The sequence below is a fragment of the Eulemur rufifrons genome, chromosome 7, assembly GCF_041146395.1.
Source record: "Eulemur rufifrons isolate Redbay chromosome 7, OSU_ERuf_1, whole genome shotgun sequence".
Lineage (NCBI taxonomy): Eukaryota > Metazoa > Chordata > Mammalia > Primates > Lemuridae > Eulemur > Eulemur rufifrons.
In genome coordinates, this window is record NC_090989.1 from 4,578,924 (window position 1) to 4,601,974 (window position 23,051).

General features: G+C 49.6%; 1 protein-coding gene across 2 annotated transcripts in view; it reads right to left on the minus strand.

Moving 5' to 3' along the window:
- BACE2 (beta-secretase 2) overlaps nucleotides 1-14,838 on the minus strand; it is an 83,722-nt gene extending 68,884 nt beyond the window's left edge. For both annotated transcript variants that reach the window (XM_069474940.1, XM_069474939.1), the window contains exon 1: nucleotides 14,521-14,838. In XM_069474940.1, coding sequence (XP_069331041.1) covers nucleotides 14,521-14,820 — 300 coding nt within the window. In that variant the 5' untranslated portion in view covers nucleotides 14,821-14,838. The remainder of the gene's footprint in view (nucleotides 1-14,520) is intronic.
- Between the last annotated feature and the right edge of the window lie 8,213 nt (nucleotides 14,839-23,051).

The window sequence follows — 23,051 nt, forward strand, 5'->3', positions numbered from 1 at the left end:
CAGGGGAAGGGACATTGGAGGGAGTGCCAGTCATGTTCACCAGGCTACAGGCCCAGTGACTCCTGGGACTCCAGACTACTTAGTGTGCCATCGTCACGGTGACCAGTCCACCTGGCAGATGGACCAGACGAGGCCACTTGCATCCATCACAACTTAGCATAGCCCAATTCCTGATTATCTTAGGTGATAACAAATGCGACGTTCTAAAATTTTCTTCCTGCACCCCTTGTGCACTCTGGGATGTGTCCATCCCAACTCTGCAGACCTTTGTTCCAGGCAGTTCCCTGAGGGTGGCACCTCCATGTGCCACATGCTGCCTTCTTACATGACCAGTGGTGCACGATCTATCGCTTTCTCTACCTTGCTTTTCTCACTTGTGGTACCTAAAGACACCACGTTGTGCTCCATGGTGTAGACGGACCATAATCAGCCAGCCCCCTCCGACATACTTGGGGGCTGTTTCTAATCATTCGCCATGACAGGTAGTACCACAGTGAATAGCCTTGTGAATCGCTTTTCAGATTTTTTCCCCTGTGTAACTTCTATATAAACTCCTAGAAGCGGATTTCTGAGTCAAGGGATACATGCATATGTAATTTTGCTGAACATTTCCAAACTCCCCACCATAGGGTTTGTATGAGGAAATAACATTTTAATGGAACTTTTCTCTTGCCCTACAACTGCCTTCAAACAAGCCCTGTAAATTATCCTTCTCCACCTCTGAATGAAATATTGGACAAAGCCTACATTTTTCCAATAGCTTAGTGGAAATACATTTGTTTTTAGGCATTATGAGTCCAGTGCTATCTAATACCAAAGCTTCTATCTGTCATCCAATGTAAGAGGGGTGATTTAGGCTTAGAGCTCTGCAGGGGGGAAGGGGAGCCTGGTCGGATTCATCACTATTTCCCCACCTTGCTCAGGACTAAGCGTCTGATTTCACTGGGATGGAAACAGGGAGAATGGAGGCATGAGTGCTGGAAAGTTCTCCTTGGACTTGAGTGGTCGGTACACTCTGGATGTGGCTGGGGTCCATATGCTAAACCTTCCTCCTATGGGTGCCCAGTGGGTTCTTCTGAGCCCCTGTCTCCTGCTCCCCAACACCTGTCCCTGGATATCTCCCACCTGCCACTTCCTGGTGTGGGAGCCCCCTCTGCGGGCCAGCTGGCCACTTCCCACTCCCTCCTCAGTCTCGATGCCTGACAGCCTAGCCCAGAGGTCAGCAAACTTCTCCGGTGTAGGCCAGAGAGTAAATGTCTTAGGCTTTGGTGGTATATCTGTCCCAAGGACTCACCTCTGCCACTGCAGTGTGAAAGCAGCCTCAGGCGATATGTGAGCAAATTAGCATGGCTGTGTTCCAATAAAACTTTATTTACAAAAACAAGCAGCTGGCCAGACTTAGCCCACGGGACTTCATTTACCCAACTCTGATCTACCCGTACAAACTCCCTCTGGTGGTCCTCTTGTGTTGGGTCGGTCGTGATGGCCAGAGTCTAGATCCCTTTAAGGGGGTCTGTATCTTCCCCAGTGGAAATAAGTGCCTTGCCAATAACATCAACAAAGACAACAGAAAATTAGACCTACAGACTTTTCCTCCTATGCTTTGGAGACGTTGAGAAGAGAAAGAATGCCAGATTGTCTTACACTATTTATTATTATTATTATTAAGCTATTCTTTTTTTCCCAAAAAGTTACGAGGGTGCATCATTTGGAATGTTTTTGGCTGCAAGTAAACAGAAAACTATAGAATGGCTCAAATACATAGGGATTTTTTTTTCTCCCAAATGAAGACGCCACTAGTGATGGTTGGTATTAGATTAACATCTTCAGGAAATCAGGGTCAGATCACTGCTGTCTCCCTGACCTCTCGTGGGCAGAAGCTGACTATCTCTGTTGAAGGACTTGCATCTTCATTAAAGTCGGAAAGGAAGAGGAGGTATTATCCTGGCCACACTTGCCCCTTTTATCAGAAAAACATAAGCTTTCCCCAAAGTCCCCCAGGAAACCTCCATTTATGGCTCAGGGTCTGTGGCTGTGTCATTAGTAGCTAAGCAAGCTGTCGTGGAAAGATTTAGGCCAAAGGGCAGAGAGTAGGGATTACGTATTAGTTCAGCCACCCAATTGATAAGGTCAGGTAACATGAAATCATGTCCATTTCACATCCATATTTAGTTTCAAAAACTAGATATGGCTATAAACAACGAAAACATACTCTATACCCCTGTCTACATACAGCCCTGAGCTCCCAATCAACTTTACTGCTTCTCTTTTAAACATGAACAGCCAATAATCATAAATATTTGAGGGAAGTCTCTAGCATGAGGCACAGAGACCACAACAAAAACACTGAGAAAACGAGCTCAGAGGAGACAGATAAAAGGCAGGAAGCAAAAAGGAAATTTTCACAAAATCATAATTTTCACTGAGAAACAGAAGAAGGTCTGCAACTTCGAAATTAGAATAAGGTGAAAGGGAAAAAAAGGAACATTCAGAGAAAAAGAAAGTGCTCTTGAAAATTAAAATTAGGGTGGCAGAAATAAATATGGAAAGTAGAACCAAAAACACAGAGACAGGAAACAGGAACAACCAATCTCAAAGGCCCAACATCTCCGTAATCGGAGGTCCAAGAGCGGAGAACAGGCAGTTTACCAGAAACTTCTCAGAGCTGAATGTCATGAGTTGCTAGACTGAAGGAACTCACTACGTGCCCAGCATAAAACAAAATACCCACACTAAGAAACGCTGACGTGAAATTTCTAATACCAGGTCTACGAGAATCTCAAAAGTCCCCAGAGAGAAACAAAATGGTTCACATACAAAGAATCGGGAATCGCACCTGTGTGAGCCCAGTTGATGCTGGGTTGGGGTACGAGACTTAACTTTGAGGTTTGACAGCCCCTGCCTCTCCCTAGGCCTGAACACAAATGTTGGGTGTGGAGATAAGAGTGACTTTATTTTCAAATGCGAATCTGCCTAATGCCAAGTCCAAAAATGCCACCAAAACGTCTGGTTAATGTATTACTCTTTATGCAGGAAAACCTGTTCACTACAAGTTTCACCTTTCCTCCCAAACAATCCTCGATGATGGTGCACCGTGATATCAACAGCATCCGCTTAGCACCTGCACATCCCTTCCAGAGCACGGATACTCTTCCCCCAGATGTAAGCCCTGGGTCTGGGGGTCTGCAGAGTGGACATTTACCTGTCTTGCAGGTGCCCAAGACTACCCTTCTGTCTGTAGGTCCCCTAATAAATCACCTTTCATGACAAACTGGGTTTGTCTGCCTCCTTCTTTGGTTTCTCAGCTCCTGCAGCATTTGGGGGTCACTGGGCATACGCAGACCCCAAGTGAAGCACCAGCTCAGATGTGGAGCGGAAGGTGAGGGTCTTGCTGGGCACACAGGGAGTCCACCCTCTACAAATGTGGCCCAGCAGGCGTGTGCCTGCAGCCGGGCCAGCGCGACCGACATCGTGTTCTCTCTTATTTGGATGGAAAGAACAAGAAGGTGGGATAATAGAAGTTGCCCCTGTGCTACAGGGTCACGCCAAGATGTGCATGTATTTACTAACCAAAGGATGACAGAAAATAGTATATATGTATTTTAAATATTTGTGTGTACTTAAGAATGGATGTCATATAGAATATAATCAAACTATTACATAATAAATTCTTATGTATGCAAAAGCTATGGAGCTATACTTTGGTAAACGTACTTGTGTGTACTTACAAGTGTTAGTGCATTAGGAATCTACCACCTGTTCTGTAACCTTTGCTGAGCTGCTAGTCAACAAGGCACCGGCCATTCCAAAGGTTTGAAAGCCCTTATGTCCCGAACACTCAATTTTCAAAGGAGGTCTTGCGGTTGTTTCTAAACTCAATCACAATCGTCCTTTGCTCCCCGACCATTCTCTCTTGCTCACGTCACATCTTCATCTTCAGAGGAAGTTCAGGGTACAACAGGGCAATGAGCGGCACACTCCAGACTGACCCCCGAGGCTTTCACAGTAAGATTCTGGATCACATGAAGAAGGCAGGATTCTAAAGAAGAGTTTTAAAACTGTTTTGTGATTCCTGGGCTGAAATGATGTTCTCAAATACATTCAGTGGTAGGGCGTATTAGTTCTGTCATTCCTCAAATAAAAGGACCTGCGGCAGCCACGGTTCCAGGCACACGATGGCTGCAGGAAACTGTGCTGGCCCCACTATTCCTGGGCACCTGACCCTGAAGCCTCCAGGTGACTAAAGCACCTGTGACTCTGCTGGCTGGTTTCTCTGGCCAGTTGTCCAACCATGAATGCTGATGTGTTAACCCCCCTGGAAGCTGCCCTCGGCCCACGACTCAGGGGAGTGGGTGATAGAGGCCTCGCCCCCCCACCCCGCCCCCCAGCCAGGACAGCGGAGTCTGTCTGACACTATCTCCCCGGGGAGTGAGCCCAGCGGCCCACACCTGCAACCTTCCCCATCACTCTCCTGCCGAGACTCCTGGGATCACCTCCCAAATACACCACCACGCTCACATGCTGTCTCAGGTTGGTTTTGGGGGAAACCCAACCAAGGACACTGTTGAAAAATATGCACAATATCCTAAGTGTTCCCCTCCGCCCTTCCTCCCCTGGGCACTGTGAGATTAATTTTCCTTTTTCATTCAGAAACTCTCCTGACCAGTCACGTGTCACTACCTATCCCCCGACGTGAATTGCCTATAAGTGGTGTCCTGTAATGTTTTCACTCTTTGTAAGGCTTCTGTTCTGATAAAATCTAACCCCAACGCACAATTTTAAAACACATGAAAGAGGAGCTGCTCCTACAGCATCGCAGACCCCGCCCCACTGCACACGTGTCCTCACGGCGCCTCCCGCGTGAAGTCTTCACTCCCTAACTTCTCAAGGCCGGGTCCTTCTCAGGCCAGTCTCAGCTCAAATTGCAGCTCCTCAGGGAACCCCCCCACCCCCAGCGCCCTTTCTAAAGCAGGATTCTTCCACCCAGATCCATTTCCAGGTTGTACTGTCTCCCAGCACTTACCTAAACTTCTGTTTACTGTCTTTATAATCTGTCTTCCTGATAACAACAGAGGTTCTGTGAACACAAGGACCATCTTTGTCTAGCTGAATGGTGCACACCACACCAGGGCTTAGACCAGGGCCTGGCATGCAGGAGGTGCTTAATAAACATGCTCAAGAAAGGAATAAAAGACTCATTCTTTGAGTCTAGTTCAGAATTCTTCCCCTCACTCTGGTAGAAGTGATCTTTAACTCTTCTAGCCTTCCTGCATCTGGTAAGAACCACTCGTCAGGAACAAGACGAGACCACAAAGTTGGGGGAGGTCGCAGGTGTCAGCATGCACCACGCCTCTCTGTGCCCAGGGCAGATCCTTCTGCCAGACGTTCTCCCCTCGCCACTCCGGGCAGCAACTCCTAGGCCGGCAGACTCGGCGTGCCGCGTCACCAGCATTTGCCCCCTCGGCACTGCTGTCATTTGGGACCAGATCGTTCTTAGCTGCGGGGCCGTCCTGTGCGTTGCAGAGTGCGGAACGGCACTCCTGGTCTCCACCTGAGATGCCAGCAGTACCACCCAAGCTGCGACAACCCAAAATGTCTCCAGGTGATGCCAAGTGTCCCCAGGAGGGAAACAATCTCCTCAGTAGAGGACCACAGACTTGGGCCTGTTTGCCACCCTTGGGGCAAAGCGATATTGCTGTCCCCTCTAAGGGGGCCAGGAGAGAGGCACGCAGCAGTTCGGATTCCTTCAAGACGCAGACCCAGATGCTCAGATCTAGTTCTTGGCGTTTTGTTCTGTCTTCCTCTCTTTCTTTTTCTAAGCTAAGTTTTAGGGAACACTTACCACACGCTGAGGCTATGCTGAGGGTCTAACACCCTTTACCTCAGTGGTCCCCGACCTTTTTGGCACCAGGGACTGGTTTCATGGAAGACAATTTTTCCACGGATGGTGGGGGGTTAATGCGAGGGATGGGGAGTGGCTGTAAATACAGATGAAGCTTAAAAGTTTCAGGGAAGACAATTTTTTTGCAGACCAGGGCTCGGGGTTGGTGGGGAGGAGGAGCTCAGGTGGTGATGGCTCAGCCGGGGAGCAGGGACCCCAGCTTTGCCTCATTCAGCTCTCTCAGCGACCACAGGACACACTCTGTCTTACCTGTGCCCACTCATGGGCAGGGACAGAGATGTGGAGAGGGCAAACACCTTGCACACCATCCCACAGGCTCGTCACCCCTGGAGTGCCTGCCCTGGCCAGCCCTCTCACTCTGATTCTAATCTGCCGAGGGCTGCCGCAGGGGCAAGAGAGGCTACAGTCCTGCGGAGATTAGGAAGAGGGGGGCTGTGAGGGGAGGCCTGCCTTATTTTAGCGCTCGGGGTTTTTTTAGAGTATCTGTTTTGACAGGTGAGATCCTCTGCCTTTCTTGTCTGCCTTCTGCTGATTTGCAACTTCCGGATGGTGTCACATCTCAGTGGCCTTTAGGGACGAGCTATAAGGCACTGGGGATGCAGGCAGATGTTCTCCAGCCCGAGAATACCTCGTTTAAAAGGATCTCTGCATTCTGGGGCAGGCCCCATTTTCCCCAGGCAGGATTACTCCAGAGAGCAAAACAGATTCCCATAGGATCATGTTCCTTTTGGCTTTTTTGGCAGGGGAAAAACAAAACAAAACAACAAAAAAAACCCCACTGTCTCATTAAAGGGAGGAGGTAGCAAAACAAATTTGTTACTGGAACAGTTAGGAGCAATTGCTGGTCTGCACGGCCTTGGAGGGAGGGCACTTCGTGCAGGGTTGGGGGGCTCCAGTCACGGGCTACAGGGTAAGCACAGAACGTCAGGGAAGCCTCAAACTTCGCAGTAAGCGTGAAGAATGGGATGTCTGCTCAATCTAATAATGGAAAGAACGGCGCTTGTACTTCGCTTGTCTTTTTCTTTTTCACTTTGTTCTCCTAGTAATTCGTTTTCGTTGATTTACAAATTGTTGTCCCATGACAAACTGGACGTTTCAAAAAGACGCTCTCAGCACCGAGAGTTTGAGACTTGGAGCGCCACTGCCTCAGAATGAGATCCCCGGAGAAAACACACTCCTTGTTTCCCACCTGTCCAACACAGGAAGTTTCTGGAACACAATCTGCTAGAGGTAGACATTTTCTAAACAGACAAAAAGAAGGAAACACTTAACCCAAGAACAGTATGTAGGGAGATGAAAGAACATACCCATGCTGCTCAGGAAACCGCGGGGCAGAGGAGAATCTGCCTCTGTAGTGGCTTCCAAATAGCGTCTAAGGCTGGGGCCGGCTGGCTGCCCACGGGGGACTCGAATATGACCGAATGCAGAGCCCAGGCCCTGGGGCAGACGGTCTCACGCAGTGAGTCTGGACTGGGTCTCAAGAACCTGTATTTCTAGCCAGCTCTGCAAGGTACTCCTGGTCTCTCCCGCAGCCAGCGGGCTCGGGGAAAGAAGCAACGACTCCACATGTGGCCCGTCAGCCAGCAGCGGCTGCCCCCGCTCTGCCCTGGGACACTGGGTCAGACTCTGCACTTCAGCAGATCTCGGGTGACTCCCCTGCACGGCACTGAAGCAGACTGGTCTGGGGGCAAAACCTCAGAGGTGGGGAAAGTTCTCCTAACTAAAAGACTATAATCATTGAACGCTAGAGCTTCTATAATGGAAGGGATCTCAGGTCACTTGGTCAAATTCCCTAACTGACAAATGAGGAAACTGAGGCTCGGACAGGTTAAATGACTTCTCCCCAGTACCCAACATTTGGTGAGTGGCAGACCTGGGATCGGTACCCAAAGCGCTGAACTCCCCGACCACTGAGCAAACCACGCAGTTCTGCGCTTCCCAGTAGCTCCCTGGATGGGAAAAGAGCTCGGGAACCTGCCGAGGAGGCAGCACGGTGCAGCGGAAAAGCTCTGGAATCCACGCCACTGTCACCGAGACGCGCTTCCCTTCCAGCACCCGGTCTCACATCGACAGCAAGTCAGACGTGTCATCCCTGACGTCACTGGTACCTGGAAGACTGTTATTAATAGACTCAATGCTTTCCACCTTTTCTTCCCCCACAGCATGCAATTCCGAGGGGCTGCTTTATGAGCTGTTTTCTCTGGTGTTGGGGGCGGGGAGCTTGCGCGGCTGCCACACCAGACCAGTCTCCCACCCACCGCCGCCGAGGCCGTTCCGGAGCACTGGGCTGAGAGGCCGGCGATCTGCAGCTGGAGCAAGAGGTTGCCGCTGGCAGGCCAGGTATAAATTCTCCGCCCTGCCGCCTCTCAGTCTAGTGTGAAATGGAAGAGCGTCGTTCCCACCTCCCTTTATGGCTCGCTGCAGTGATGGAGCTGGCCCAGGGCGCTGCTCGCGTCCGTCTTCAGACACTCCTCTTCGTCTTCCTAAAACGGTAGCGGCGTATGATTGCCGTGTAATAAAAGTCTGAAAACTCGCAGCCTGAGCCCAGGGCCGGCGAGCAAGCGTTAACTCAGAGCAGACCTGCCAGTGTGTCGCCTTCGTGTGGTTATGTCGGCTCTCCTAAAGCACTTTTTCCTCTTTTGAGAATTCTAAGAGGAAAAAAAGTGACCATTTTTTATTGAGTAGCAATAGACAAAATATCAAATAGTCCCTCTGGGTCGGGAGAGGACAAAGGGGCATCCAGCCAGCGTCACACACTGTCGCGCAGGCTGGGAAAGTAGCTTGAAACGGGTGCCACACGCCCTTCCTGGGATTCCACCGCACACACATATTCATTCACGCCCAGAGAAGTCACAGAAGGCGAGACGGGCCACCCACCGGCCTCACAGGTGTGCTGTGCTCCAGGTAGTGTCTGTCGTCACTGACGTACAATGAGCCCCAGTGTCTGGCCAAGTCCAGGCAAGCAGAGCGGAGGCCCCTTGTCAGTCATCAAAGGAGGCTCTGAGGCCACACGGAGAGGTGCCCTGCTCACCTGCGTGCAGGTCCCCACCCCGCTCCTGCTGCGCCCCGTGTCAGCGTGGGGCAAGTCGGCAGCCACCAGCCCCCCACCTCCCCTCAGCCTAGGTGGACCCTGAATTCAGGGCGCAGAGGCTTGGCCTGCTCTCTGCAGTGGCTGAGACATTAAACAAATCTCCAGGCGTGCTGTCAGGTACCAGAGGGGAGGGGAAGAAACCCCACCTCTAATTCCTCCTCCCCGTCCAGTACAGCCGGTATCACCACGACAGCAAGAAATCACGCATCACAACAGCTAGCCTGGCCCTTCTGGGAATCATCTCAGCCAGAAACAGGAAGAATGGGCAGCCAAGAGGTGGCTACGCCAACTACCCACAACAAAGGAGACCAGCAGGAGTCCAGACGAGGGCATGCATGGTGGGCAGAGGTGCTGGGAGGAAACTGTCTGTTTCTCATTAAATACGTCCTGAGTGATAAGGGGCTGCCTTACAATGTCTTTAAAACACGACACATCCAAGCTTTCCACATCTATGTTGTTGCCAACACAAGTATTTGTTACTCACAGGTATTTAAATATCATTTTTCTGAGCTGGCACAAGTTGGAAGGATTTCTCTCATTTTACACACTAATTCTAGCAATTCTAGACATAGTGAAACATGACATGAGACACTTTAAAACTTAACTGATTAGTCTCTAGTGGGGAAAACAATACAGAAATACAAAAAAGAAGCAGAAACCCTCCCCTCCTGCTCCCCCACCCCGGCCCCCAAGGCACGCATGACCTTGCCACAGGGTCCGTGCCAAGACAGCGGCCAAAGCCAGCTGGTGCTTACTGACTTTACTGAAATTACACTTGAATTCCAGACTGAGATTATTGACAATTAAAAGGTGGGATAGAATAAAAGGGGAAAAATCCATAGAATGATAAACTTAGACTGAATTGGTTTGGGTTAAATTGTGTCCTCACCAAAAAGATATGTTGAAGTCTTAATCCCTGGAACCTGTGAACGTGACCTTAATTGGAAAGTGGGTCTTTGCAGATGTTTAATCAAGTTAAGATGAGGTCAGGCTGGGTTAGGGTGGGCCCTAAACCAAAGACTGGTATCCTTACAAGAAGAGAGGAATTTGGCCACAGAGATGCACACAGAGTGGAGAATATCATTCGAAAATGGAGGCAGAGATTGGAGTGGTGCAGCCGCTAGCCAAGGAACCCCAAGGAACGCTGGCAGCACAGCAGCTAGGAGGCAGGCGAGGAGGCGTTGTCCCCTGGGAGCCTGCAGAGGGAGACGGGTTCTGCTGACACCTTGGCCTTCTGGCCTGCAGGACTGTGAGACGATAAATTTCTACTTGTTCTAAGCCCCCCGTTCGTGGTAATTTGTTACAGTGGCCCAATGAAACCCAGAGAGCTTAGAAGATTATCAGTCGTTGAGGAAAGAGAAGCTCAGAGATCTCAATCACTTGCCCGTGGTCACGGGTGACACACTGCAGTGTGCAGGACCCGTGATCAGCGCAGGCTGCCTCCCACGTACCAAATCATGCCCACGAGCACCAAAAGATGGTTCTTCTGAAAAAAAGTTACTGTAACTAAAACAGTGGCACATCTGGAGCAGTGAAGCCTGCAGACTTCAGAACTGGGCAGACCCGGACTGACATCCCCGCTCAGCCCTCACCAGTGTGGCCTTGCACAAATTACTCCGCCTCTCTGAGCCTCAGTTTCCCCATCTGAAAATTACGTCAAGTCACTGCGCGCACCTCACAGGAGGTGGGAGGATAGAAAGAGGTGAGCCGTGCAAAAGGCTCAGCATGATGCCCAACACCCAACAAGCAAGAAATAAGGGTTGGTTATTAATCGGTGGTTAACTATTCCACAGGTCTCTCCTATTGTCTAGAGCCAGTTCCTAGCTGCCTTCCCGTCCTCTGTAATCGAGCCTTTGACGGATTCCTTCTCCAAGGGCCAGGAGCTTTTCACTTCTCACTCAGAGGAGCTGGCGGCAAACTGGCTTTGACTTTCCTGTTCTTTCAACCTCAGTAATCATTTCTTTTTCCATTGTTCTTAATAGTTTACCATCTCAGGTGGTTCCAGCAAATTTCTTCTTGCTGGCCAAGGCCTTCCCTTTTCCAGCCTCACCTACAGTTGGCTTAATATAATTTGGGGACCCCAGATGGCTTATTCTGAAGAATGCACACTCTCAAATTGCATACACTCGGCACCCTTTCAATCCAAAGTCTTCCAAATAGTTGTGCACTAAGAGGCTGGTAATCAATGTGTCACGATTAAATGCATCACAATTAAAATGTGAATCACCAAAATAATTTGTCAGCTCTTTACATTCGAATGTTCAGATATGAACAAGGTTTCCCTGCCTGTGTTATCCATATTAGTGGAGATGACAGGAAATCTTTCATCAGAAACCCCAAAAGCCCTTTTGAAGCCACGGCAAGGTATATAGCTGAAGAGCTTTTCCTATCTTCAGTTAGATTTATTACGTTAGCATGAAAGTCTTTTTTAATAATGGAAATTGCTGTAATTATAATCACTTTAGGAGACCGTTATTATTATTAACAAGACCAAATTGCATGGTTCAAGCAGATGCTGGTTCTCTACTGTTCGAAAGAAGTCACATAATGGGATCAGTGCACAAGCCCAGGGCTCATCTCCATGCCAACGCGGCCCTGCCCACCAGCGCATGGTCCTGCGGCTCTGCTCAGGCTCTGGGCAGAGTAGTCGGGCAGAACAATGGCCCCCCAGCTCCTGATGAAAGCATGTGGGGAACAAGTGCACATCCAACGGTCGGCTTTCCCATAGGAGACGGGGATCTGTAGGGCTCTTGTTCCTGCCGAACGTCCTTTCTCGAGTCCCCTCCCGTGCACACCTGGATCCAGGGATTTTTTTATGTTGTTCATTAAGCAGCAGCAAAGGCAGGAGGAGATGGGGGGCAGCTTAGGAGGGCCTAGTTGTACTTACATTAAGTTCCTAACACTTGAGGGTATAATAAGGTTTAGGGATCTTGGGCTGGAAAGTGTAGTTTGAGGCCAAAACCAAAGAAAAGAGATCAGAAGGTTTGAGGGTAAGAGAGTCATTATCTCCCTGGTGGTTCAGAACTCGGGTTCTGGAATCCAGCCCCCTGGGTCCCATTCCTGGCTCTCCCTCCTTCTTGCCCTGTTGCCCTGGCAAGTCATTCAACCTCTCCATGCTTCTGTTTTCCCATCCCCCAATGCATTTAAAAACTAGGAGGGGTAGGAAGTGGTTGTGGGGATTCCTGGGGAAAGCCCACAGCACAATGCTTGTCACGCACAGTGGTCTCAGATAGGTCTATGACTATTCCTTAATTCTTGAAAAATTCTTAGTTATTTATTGCTTGAATTTACAATTCCATTTTTCTCTCCACCTAAGCAATTTTTATTTTAGGCTTCAGAGAATCAGCAGAGAATAAATGCATGACTCCTGGCCATTAATAGAGCAGGAAAACTCACTCCAGGTTCAGAAGTCACCTCACTGCTGCCCCTTCTAGCCTGCTGCCAACACCCTGCTGGTGGTCAGAGACATTTCAGGACGAGACAGGCAAGAAGTGAATCCTAATGCGCTAGTCACTGGAGCCTGAGTTTATGGTAGGCATTTGGAAAGACGGTACACATGGATTTTGCTATAAAGCAGCTTATCGCTAAGTCAAGCCAGGAAGGAGCTACAGAATATTTCATTCTCCATCACATGTAAAAGTTAAATCTGCTTTTGTAAAAGCAGCCCTCCCTGGAAACATGCAAATGTTTGAGAAATAATCTTCAACAAACCACTTCCTTGGTTATGGTAAAGGTACGAGCACAGGCACTCAATACTCACCTGTTAATTAGATTAATTAAGCATCATTTTCAGGTAAAGGTCACTGAATTAATTAACAAAGGCAAGCTATTATTTATGAAAGCTTTTTTTTTTTTTTTTCTGAGAGCCCAAGACATATTTTTTTAGTTCTTCCTGAAGTTCTTTCCTTTTCCCCTTGCCTCTGGAGGGAGGGCCTCGGGGCTTCACAGCCCTCCAACTGCCAAAATCTACTTTTAGTAGCGAGAATTCTCTTCCACTCTACAACCAGCATGAGCTTATTTTCAATGAAGGCACACATCTCAAATGGGGAGTCATTCGGGGCCTGTTCCAAAAGATTATCTGTAGGCCGCAAAAGAGGTTCTTCCTCAATAGTCTGTGACGTTTATAAGGTTCTCACCACGAGGCACATGTTTTCACGTGGTGGCCTGACCAAGACCAGCATCTTGAGTTAAGCTCCCTCAGCTGACTGATTCCCATTCCCTCCCTCCCACCATCCACCCTGGGAAGCGGCAAAGACCACTCACGTGGCTTCCCACCACTTAGATGAAAGGCAACTAGAATCAAAGTTGAGAGCAGAATATGCTTTTGAAGGTTTTTTTTTTTAACTAATTAAACAACTACAGAAGTTATTCAGCAGTTTCCTTTTTTAAAAGAATTAGCATGGCATGTCTTTCCTCTTAAAGTCTTGAATAATTTAATTAGAATTATACAAAAGTCATGAGTATGTTCTATTTATGGGGGAATCATAGCTGAATTAAAACCCAAATGACAATGTTAAAAATAAAAATAAAGTATCTTCAGACAGTGTATTCAGTTGATGAGACGCCTTGACTTCAAATCCCACTTAGTTTCAAGGTAGTTTCAAGGAGGAAGGGGGTCGAATCAACTTCTGTTTTTGTTTTTTAAAGATTAACATGCCTGGGAACATCTGTTTCTCACTACAAAAAGTGTTAATAAGTGAACATCAGAGAAAGAGAAAGCGAAAAAGAAAGCTGTTTGATTTTATTTTTGTTTTGTCGTCAGGAGACACTCGGTCCCCGGACACCTAGCTCAGCGCGTTTTTCTCGGTTGCTGGACTGCATTTCACGCTTTCTCATACACGCGCGTGGATGCAGCGCTCGGTGCGGAGGGCAGGGCGGCTGGACCAGCGGCGAGGAGCTGGCACACCAACTCAGACAAGGAATGCAGGCGCAGAGCAAGCCCTGCTCCCTCCACGGGAGCGAGCTGGCCACTTCAGAACCGGGTTGCTTTTAGCTGAGCTCAAGCATAAATCTCCCTTAAAGGCTACTGCGCCCTTGGAAGCCGGCCACAAGCCTCTTTAGCAATGAGACAGCACTGGGGGGAAAGGCAGGATATTAATACAAGGTGATTTCCCCCAGTAATAGCTTCTCGCCCAAGGCCCACGGCACCGTCTGCGGCTGGAAGGAGGTTTCGCTCACAAAAAGGAAGTCACGTTAGAAGCAAGTTACAGGTCTCCTCTGGCTGCCCGGCCGCGCGGAAGGGGAAGCGGACAAGTTCTGAAACACTTGCGCACACCCCCAGCTGCGCCCCGGGGAAGGGGCTGTCAGCCGCCGCGTCCCGAGCGCCAGCGCCCCGGCTCCCCGGCCCACTGGGTCCCTGCGTTCCCCGATCTTCTCTCCGGGGACAGCTGCTGCTTTGGGGCGACACTAAGCCACGCGGAGGCATCTCTGGGCTTTCCCCCAACGAGCCCCTCGAAAAGCCCACGGCTGCAGCCGGGAGGACGCAGGGCGGCGGGTCTGGGAGGGCGGAGGGCGCCCACCGACCTACCTTCTGCGGAGGGGTCCCGATCAGCATCTCCAGGTAGTAGCCGCGGCCGGAGTCTCCCTGCAGGTTGTCCACCATGGCCAAGAAGTTGGCGGCGCCCCCAGCGGGCTCCAGGGCGAGAGCCAGGCCGTCCGCGCGGGGCGCGGCGGGGGTCCCGGGCCCGGGGGTGAGCGAAGCCCCGCGGCTCGCGGCTCCAGCCACCCGGAGGGGCAGCGTGAAGGGCGCGGCGGCGGGCGCCGGGGCGGCGCGCAGAAGCCACTGGGCCAGCAGCGGCAGCAGCAGCGCCCGGGGCAGCGCGCCCATGCCCACGGCGGGGCCCCAGGGGCGCGCCCGGCCCGGCCCGTCCCGTGCGGCGGCGGCTTAGCGACTCGGCCGGCGCGCGGGCTGCGGGCTGCGGGCTGCGGGGCAGGCTGGCGCGCACCGGGACCCGCGGCGGCGCGGCGGGAGGAGGACCCAGGGGAGGAGGCTCGGGAGGTGGGGCGGGGGCGGAGGCTCCGGAGCCGCCCGGTGCGCGCCGCCAAGTTGGGCAAGTTCTGCCGCTGCCCCCTCTGGCGGGCGGCGGCTGCCCCGCAGGGAACCGGCCCCTCCCCCCAACCCCCCGCGGCCAAGGTCAGAGCCGGGGGCGGGCCGCCCGGGTCCCCCGCGTCCTCCCTGCCCACCCCCGCCGTGCCGGGCAGCGCCTCTTCCCCGGGAAACTCAAGTCCCGAATTTCCTCGGAAGGCGCCCGGCGGCCACGGCCAACGGATATGACGAGGCTCATCTGCTACCAGGGGGGAAAGTTTCGGGAACCCTTAAAGGGGCAGCGAGGGCCTGAACTGGACCCCTGGCTTCGCGCGCGAGAGGGCCCGCGGGTGTCCCCTCGTCCCGCAGGGGCAGGAGCTGTCGGGGGTGACTCGGGGGTCAAGGAGGAGGGAAGAGAGTCCCCCAAAAGCCGCGAGCCTCACAGCGAGTCTCCGAGCCTGCGCCTCCCCTCGCCAAGAGCATCGTCTGCCTCTCTTCGCGTCGAGGACTGGCTGCTCACCAAGCCATTGCCCCGGCGCTGCCCCCCATTCCTGCCCGCCCCCTTCCTCGTCCCCACCGGGGCCCCGAGTGATTACAAGAGGTCTGAGTGGGGGCGGGGAGGGACAAGGGCTAAGCGGGGGAGGCGAGGACGCGAGAGCGTTGGAGAATTTCCCCTAAAAATCCTGGGGGAAGTGGGGGGCTTGGCCGCTGCCTGCTGCCCGCCAGACCCTCGGTTCTCCCCTCGCCCCCTCCGTCCCCCGCGGGGCAGGTGGCGCCGCGGCCGGCTGTGAACCTGGGCTTCTCCCCGCCCTCGCCTGCCCGCGCTGCAGATGAGAAGCTGCTGGGAGCTGCTCGCTCACCTCCCCCAGGGGTCCCTAGGTCCACCTGGTAAGTTGCTGTCACCGTCCCGAATCAGGCCGCCAGGGCTGCCTGCTTTCCTGAGGGCCTCCCTCCCCAGCCAGTCCTCCCGACCATCTAATTAATACTTGTTTAGCCCTAGACACCAAGACGCAGAAACGTGTTCAGTAACGCAAGCAATGAGGGATATTTTTATTATATTTTACGTATTAAGCGCAGAGGGGACAATTACACAAGCTAAAGTCCATCGATTTCCACTAAAACAAGGAATAGAAACATCTTTCTACCTCCTCCAGCTGAATTATGTTGGTTGTTTAAAAAAACAAACAAGCCCATCTTGGAACCGTGGGGAGTTAAAGCCAAGCTTCCCTCCTCTCTGCAATTTCCAGCTACTTCAACTCGAGATTTGATTTTTATTCCTGTGTTCCCAGTTTTAGAATCACATCTAGCTCTGCAAGGGACCCTTATGTCAGAGATCTTCAGCTATATTGATTTTTAGACGACTTTAACTATAAATCACGTTTTCTCCAAACTACGTCTTAAGTTTAACAAATCCTCAGCCACACAAAGAAAAGCCTAGTTGGGCCCCGTGGTATAACCTAACTTGATATTCTCCATAAATCTGCATAGTTATTCCTGAGCTATTACATTCATATATGCACATTTTAAAATCAAGGTTGTAGAGGGCGTGTAATTTTTAAAAAATGATTATTTATACTCCTTGGTGTCCAGGCTTGAGGGTTCAAAAAGACATTCAGAGAGTTCTCAGAAGAATATAACCCTTGCAAAAAGCACAGGAAATTTACTAAGGACATTGATATAGGGGCTGCGTGTTGTATAAATTCAATATTAGAGACATTTGCTCTCTTTATTAATTAAAAACCACAAGAGAAACTTTTAAAATATCAAGCCTAATTAAAGTTTGTACTTGAAACTCCTCACTGCATCCAGGGTGAGTATTCCCGAGCTTGTCATTCTAAGAGGGATGGTTTAGGTTTGGAGGTAAATGGATGCATGAAGATGTAAACAGAGTGGTGCATGCGGTTCTAGTGGATGACAGAGCTGTCTTGTCAGAACATAACGCAAGACGAAGTGACAGCACTTGGTGACTGTTGCCTTGGCTGTCTCTATTTTTATGAATGGCCTTGGAGTTCTTGATCCCTACTCAGGACGATGGTGCTGGCTGGATTTGGGAAACAATAATTTTACCTTCCAGGTGTTTAAATTGAAATGGTATGTGGCAGCCCTCTCAGGGGAGAGCATCGGTTTCCCCTCCTATCAACCTTGAAGCTCTTCCCCGAGACAGAACCCGTTCCTGTAGTATTGGTGAGCAAAGCAGAGGAGGGGGAGAAGAAAGGGAGCTCCACACTGCCTGACAGCACTGGATGTCCTCCGCACACCAGCCTGCTCTCCCTCACTGCATGGTAGCTGCCTCCTCCTCCCCGATCTGTCCTCTTCTCCTTACAGCCTCTGTGAGCACCTTCCTTTTCAGCCACAGGCTCCTGTGGGCCACTCAGGAAGACAAAAGCCCTTCAGTTACATGGCCCCTCACTCCTTGGAAAGAGCAAACCTCATCACTGAGCCTGTCCCTGGACAGTGGAAGGTGAGCAGGGATCTCACCTCCAGCCCCAGGGACTAACCAAGGACCCTTGCAGGAACATGTGGCTCTCAGCCAGAAAGAGTCTGCGCCTGATGTACCCCGACGCTCATTGGCTGTCACTGCCAGCTCCATGCTCCTCTGACACCTGCAATTCTCAACCTTTCTGGCCTCAGGAGCCCTTCACACTCTTAAAGATTATTGAGGACCCCAAAGAGCTTTTGTTTATGTGGATCATAGCTATCAGTATTTACCAAATTATGAATTAAAACTGAGAAATGTTATCAATATGTAAAATTCATTTAAAAATAACTATCACAAACTGATTACACAGCAACACAATATTTTTCAGAAAAATTAGTGAGAAGACGGACATTATTTTGCATTTGTGCAAATCTCTTTTAATGTCTGGCTTAATAGAAGACAGCTGGGCATCCTATCTGCTTCTGAAGTGTGTTAGGTCATCACACGTCCTGAAGCCTCTGGAAAATTCTACCCACCACTCATGAGAGAATGAGAGTGAAAAAGACATATAACATTTTAGTACTATCATGAAAATAGTTTTGAGCTGAGGGACCTCCTGAAAGGGTCAGACCTTCGTTGAGAAGTGGCCATTAATGCTGTCTTTCATCTGTGTCTTAAGTCATTTTCAATATATAACAAGTCCTATGTATCAGGCACTCTGTCAACAGCGGGGAGGAAAAGGCTAAATCAGATCTGATTCTTGCTCTTCAGCTTGCAGACTGGATCAAGGGCATCTTTCCTCTTTATCTATCCCACACCTCCCTGGCTTTACAAGAGGACACCAGCCACCTACGGCTGGATGGATGCTATCAAATCATCCCTTCTTGCTTCTGAAACTCCATTTTCTGCCTGCCTCCTGGATCCTTCTCAGCGACTTATAGAACACACTAAAGCTCCCACTTCTCTCGTCTTTCATAAACCTTTTTAGATCCTGCCCCTTGGCAGATTACTACCTCATACCTCCCATCCCCCTTATAGCCATACTCCTTGAAAGTGCTGTCTGTATTCCTTATCTCAACTCCCCTCCTTCACTCACTCCTCACCCTGAAAAACTCCACCCACAAATTCACAGGCTATATGGACATTTCTCAGTCTTTGTTCTTAATCTCTGTGGAGCATTCCACACTGGTGACTATGCCGTTCCCTGACATTCCTTAGAGTCGCCTGTGGGATCTTGCCTGAGCCTCTTCCCCAGAGGTTCTCTTTCAGTTGGCGTGGGGTGGGCTCCTGAAACTGCTGTTTTTTAAAGCTCCCCAAGTGAGATGGGAATTTGAGCATGTGGGAGAGATGAGGTGTGGGTGTCAGATTGAAGAGGTTCAATGACCTTGTGGTCCTGAATTGATTTGGAAATTCTGAGGTCTTCTGTTATATATTTTTTAAAAGCTATTCTTTGTTGTGTCTGCTGAAAAGCTCTAGAAACAAAGAACGTCCCTAGCACTCAAATTAGGGTTTTTATTATTTTGTAGAGATGGGGTTTCACTGTGTTTCCAGGTTGGTCTTGAACTCCTGAGCTCCAGCAATCCTCCCACCTTGGCCTCCCAAAGTGCTGGGATTGCAGGCGTGAGCCACCATGCCTGGCCCTTTCAAATTAGGGTTTTTAAATACCATTTCCTTCTGGAGGGAACCAGGGCTTTTTGAAGAAGGCTGATTTCATATACTGAATAAGATACCCCTGGAACATCCCATCACATCAGAAAGCAGGGATGTTATCAAAGACTTCTGAGGGCCTGTCATAACTGGGGCAAAACTGAGACAATTCAAACATCATTAAAGACAGTGACTGCAGTGGCTCAAAACATGTTCCATTATGTTGAAATCTATTCACTCATGATGTTCTTTTAAAAAGTACATTGATTATCTTTGAAGAATGCTAAGGAACCCAACTCATTATTTTTAAAAGCTGGCAAAGGAAAGGAGTCCAGCATTTTTATTATCTTGACTTTCCTGTACAAACTATCCCTCAGTATAAGGAAATAATTGATGAAGACAAGCTTCTCTTTATAGAAGTATTGCAGCCAGTAAATGAAGAAGGGATGATAGAATTAGAATGTAGCCACTTTATATCCCCCAATGAGTTAATGGATCTAGATATTGGCATGCCTGGTGAGAGAGAGACAGAGAGAGACAGAGACAGAGGGAGAGAGGCACTACCTGACATTCTGCACCTGCTGATGGAAATCCACGATGCTAGCTATGACATGTTCTTGCCCCCAAATAATCAAACCTGAATTTGATCAAGCCTGTATGTCACACATTGGCAAAGGTTGGCAAAGTACCTCCTGGGGGCCAAATCTGGCCAGCTGTCTGTTTTTGTAAATAAAGTTTTATTGAAACACAGCCATACTCATTTGTTTAAATAGGTGCAACAAAGACCATGTGGCCCACAGGCCTAAAATATTTGTTGTCTAACCATTCTCAGTGAAAGTTTGCCAACCCCTGATCTAGACTAAAAGAGTCTCAATACCCTGTCAATCAATTGTGATATGTGGACCTTGTTTGGATCCTGATTTGAGCAAAACAACAAAGTTATTTATGAGACAATTAGAAAAATTTAAGCACTGGTTGGATGATGGTATGGAATTATTAATATTTTAAATATAATAATGGTTGTGTGCATGTGTGTGTGTGTTAAGAGTTCTTATCTAGTAGAGACACATGCTGCCATCTTTATGGATGAAATGAGATTTGTTCCAAAATAATATGGGTTAGTGGGGAATGTTCCAGGCAGTGTTTTCAGTGAACTGTTTAATCTTAATACCAACCCTCTCAGCAGGCATCATTATTATTCCCATTTTACAGATAAGAAACTGAGGCACAGAGTTGATATTTGGTGAGTGTATTCACAATCCAGGGGCTGATTTCAGAGCCTGTGCTCTTCATCGTGGGGCCAGGGCCACCCCTTTGATGTGGCCTTTCTGGAGATCACAGGATGGTCCGGCTGGAGAAGGCCTCCAGATCCCCAGTTGCCCAGGCAGGACATGCAGGTGACATGGGGCAGGGTGATCCCACAGACTGTACCCACAATCTCTCACTCAACAGACATTGGCTGAGTCCTCCTCTGTGCCAGCACCATGCTAGAGTGGGGCCCACATGTGTGAAAAACACCCAAAAACCCCTTCCATGAGAGACTACAATTTGGCAGGAGACAGACTGTAAATACATTTCCTTTTTGGAAACACCATTCTAACTTCTAGGTGGACGAGCACTGGGGGTGGTGAAGCTGGAGACGGGGGGACCAGCGGGGTGGCTGCTGCATGAGGATGGGGCAGTGGGCTTGGGAGGGAGAATTTAGCATTTAGTGCTTAGCAGACTCAATCTTCACGACACAGGAAAGACACACTATAGGACGCTCCTGTGTTAGGAACATTCAATACACAGATATCTGCAAAATAATTCCTTCTGTTTGCATGGTGCTATTCAATTTCAGAGCAGTATCACAAATCCTGTCTAATTTTGCTCTTCAAGCAGTGGGAGGTGGGGATAGTAGATACTAGTATTTATAAAAGAAAATTGGAAGACAGGAGCCGTGAGCTGCCACCATGTTCCGGACTCTAATTCTCTAATGCTCCGAGGTAGGCATGGTGTACCCACGTCACAGGGAGGGCGGAGCACAGAGAGTTGATAACTTGTCTGGGGTCAGTCCCAGTGCGTCAATGGATTTGAACCCAGTCAGTCAGCTTCCAGAGCTGATGTTCTTTTTCCTAAACCATGCTGCCTTCTTACAATGACTAATTAGGTACATTTTGGGACAGAGGGAAGTAAGGTTTCACCTCAGACTTTCTTTAAATAACAACCTTCCCTCGTGTGTTTAAAATAGAGTCCCATTTACAGAAAGCCATGCACACTGTCAGGAACACGTCGGTTGGATAAATAGGCCCATCCCTGTTATGCATCAGCAGGGTCCCACCCGGGCACGGCCAAACTCACAGAGGTTCCCGCAAGTCTGTTCACCCACAGCCCTGCACTTTCAGTGTTCGTGGAGACAAAAGCTGGCGGGAGGCACGGAAGCCCCGAGACCCGGGATCAACTTCTTATTCCGCCCCAGGCCACTGGTGTGTGCCAGAAAACTTGATTCTGCTGCCTGAGACTTGGTTTCTTTATCTGTGTGTCAACTATCCACCTGCAAGGTCCTGTTCTCATAGATTCAACATGAGTGGCGCCTCCCAAAGTTGTGTGTCAGGATGGTTTAATTTACTCGGGGTAGCAGGCTCCTTGTCAAGATGAAATCATATTCCAGTCTCTCAATTCTCTCTGTCCCCATTTTATCTGCTCCAAAGGCAGGGCACAGCTGCCACCATGGTCCTCACATGCTCTCTCAGACAGCCGCACACGTGGTGGAGGCATGCGTTTGGTGATGATGCCTGCTGTCGTGATTGGAAACCACTTCTCGTGACATTTCAGTTACCAAATGATTTGAGGAGCATTTGGGAATTGTGTGTGAGTCTTGGGCTTGTCTAAAAACTTTCTGTTGACACCTTCCGGTGCTGTTAAGAGAGCCCAGCATGAACACTTGCAAGAAGGGCTCAGAGGCTGGGGGTGTTCTGGAGACCACAGGAAGCTCCTTGTGGTGGGCAGGATAGCAGTGCCCCAAAGATGTCCATGTCCTAATCCCCAGAACAAGTCAATAAGTCACCTAATGTGGCAAAAAGAACTTTGATGTGAGTAGATGAAGTGCCTTGTGACAGGGGGACTGTGCTGGAGAATCCAGATGGGCCCAGAGTGACCGAGTGCATCCTCAAACCAGAGAACCTTCCCAGTTGTGCCAGAGAGATGCAAACTCACCGGCTTTGAAGAGGGGAAGAGGGCTGTGACCCAAAGAACACAGGTGTCCTGAGAAACTGGTAAAGGCAGGGAAACGGAGGGGCCCCCAGGAAGAAAAGCAAACCTGCCAACACCCTGACTCAGCCCGTGAGACCCATGTCCGACCTCTGACCTGGCGGAGCAAACGGTGATAAGACTCACCTTGTTTTCAACCACGGAGATTGTGGCAATTTGTTACAGCAGCTGGAGGAAACTAATACTCCCGGAAACCCTGTATCACCGGATACCCTAAAGGCACAGAGCAAGCTGTTGCGTGCAAAGACCTGGGTATCGATGACTCTGACTCCAAAAGTGATTCAGAAGAGTTAGCCTGGAAATTTTAGGAATAATTTACAATTGATTTCACTTATATTTTATGTTTATGGGCCAAAAACCTCCTTCAGACTTGTAAAACAAAAACCCTAAATGATAATGAAGTATCACGGTTTAACGGTAGCATTTCTTTTCTTGTTAGTACATAAAAGAGTGGTTCTTTTGGCTGAGTTGCGTGCCTTAATATCATCCGAATTGGTAAAATTGGGCATTATAGGAGAACTACTTGTTATGCAGTGGTCACTCAGCAGATACTAGTTTACCTTTGCTGAAAATGTTGCCTTGACTTTTAAGCCTGTGACCCCTTGTCCGAGTGTCTCTGTGACCTGTGAGATGCCTGTCTGGACCGCCTGCCTGTCTTCTTGCTCATTTCTCGAGGTTGGTCTGAACGCCCTTTTTTCTCCCATCTGTAACTGCGCGA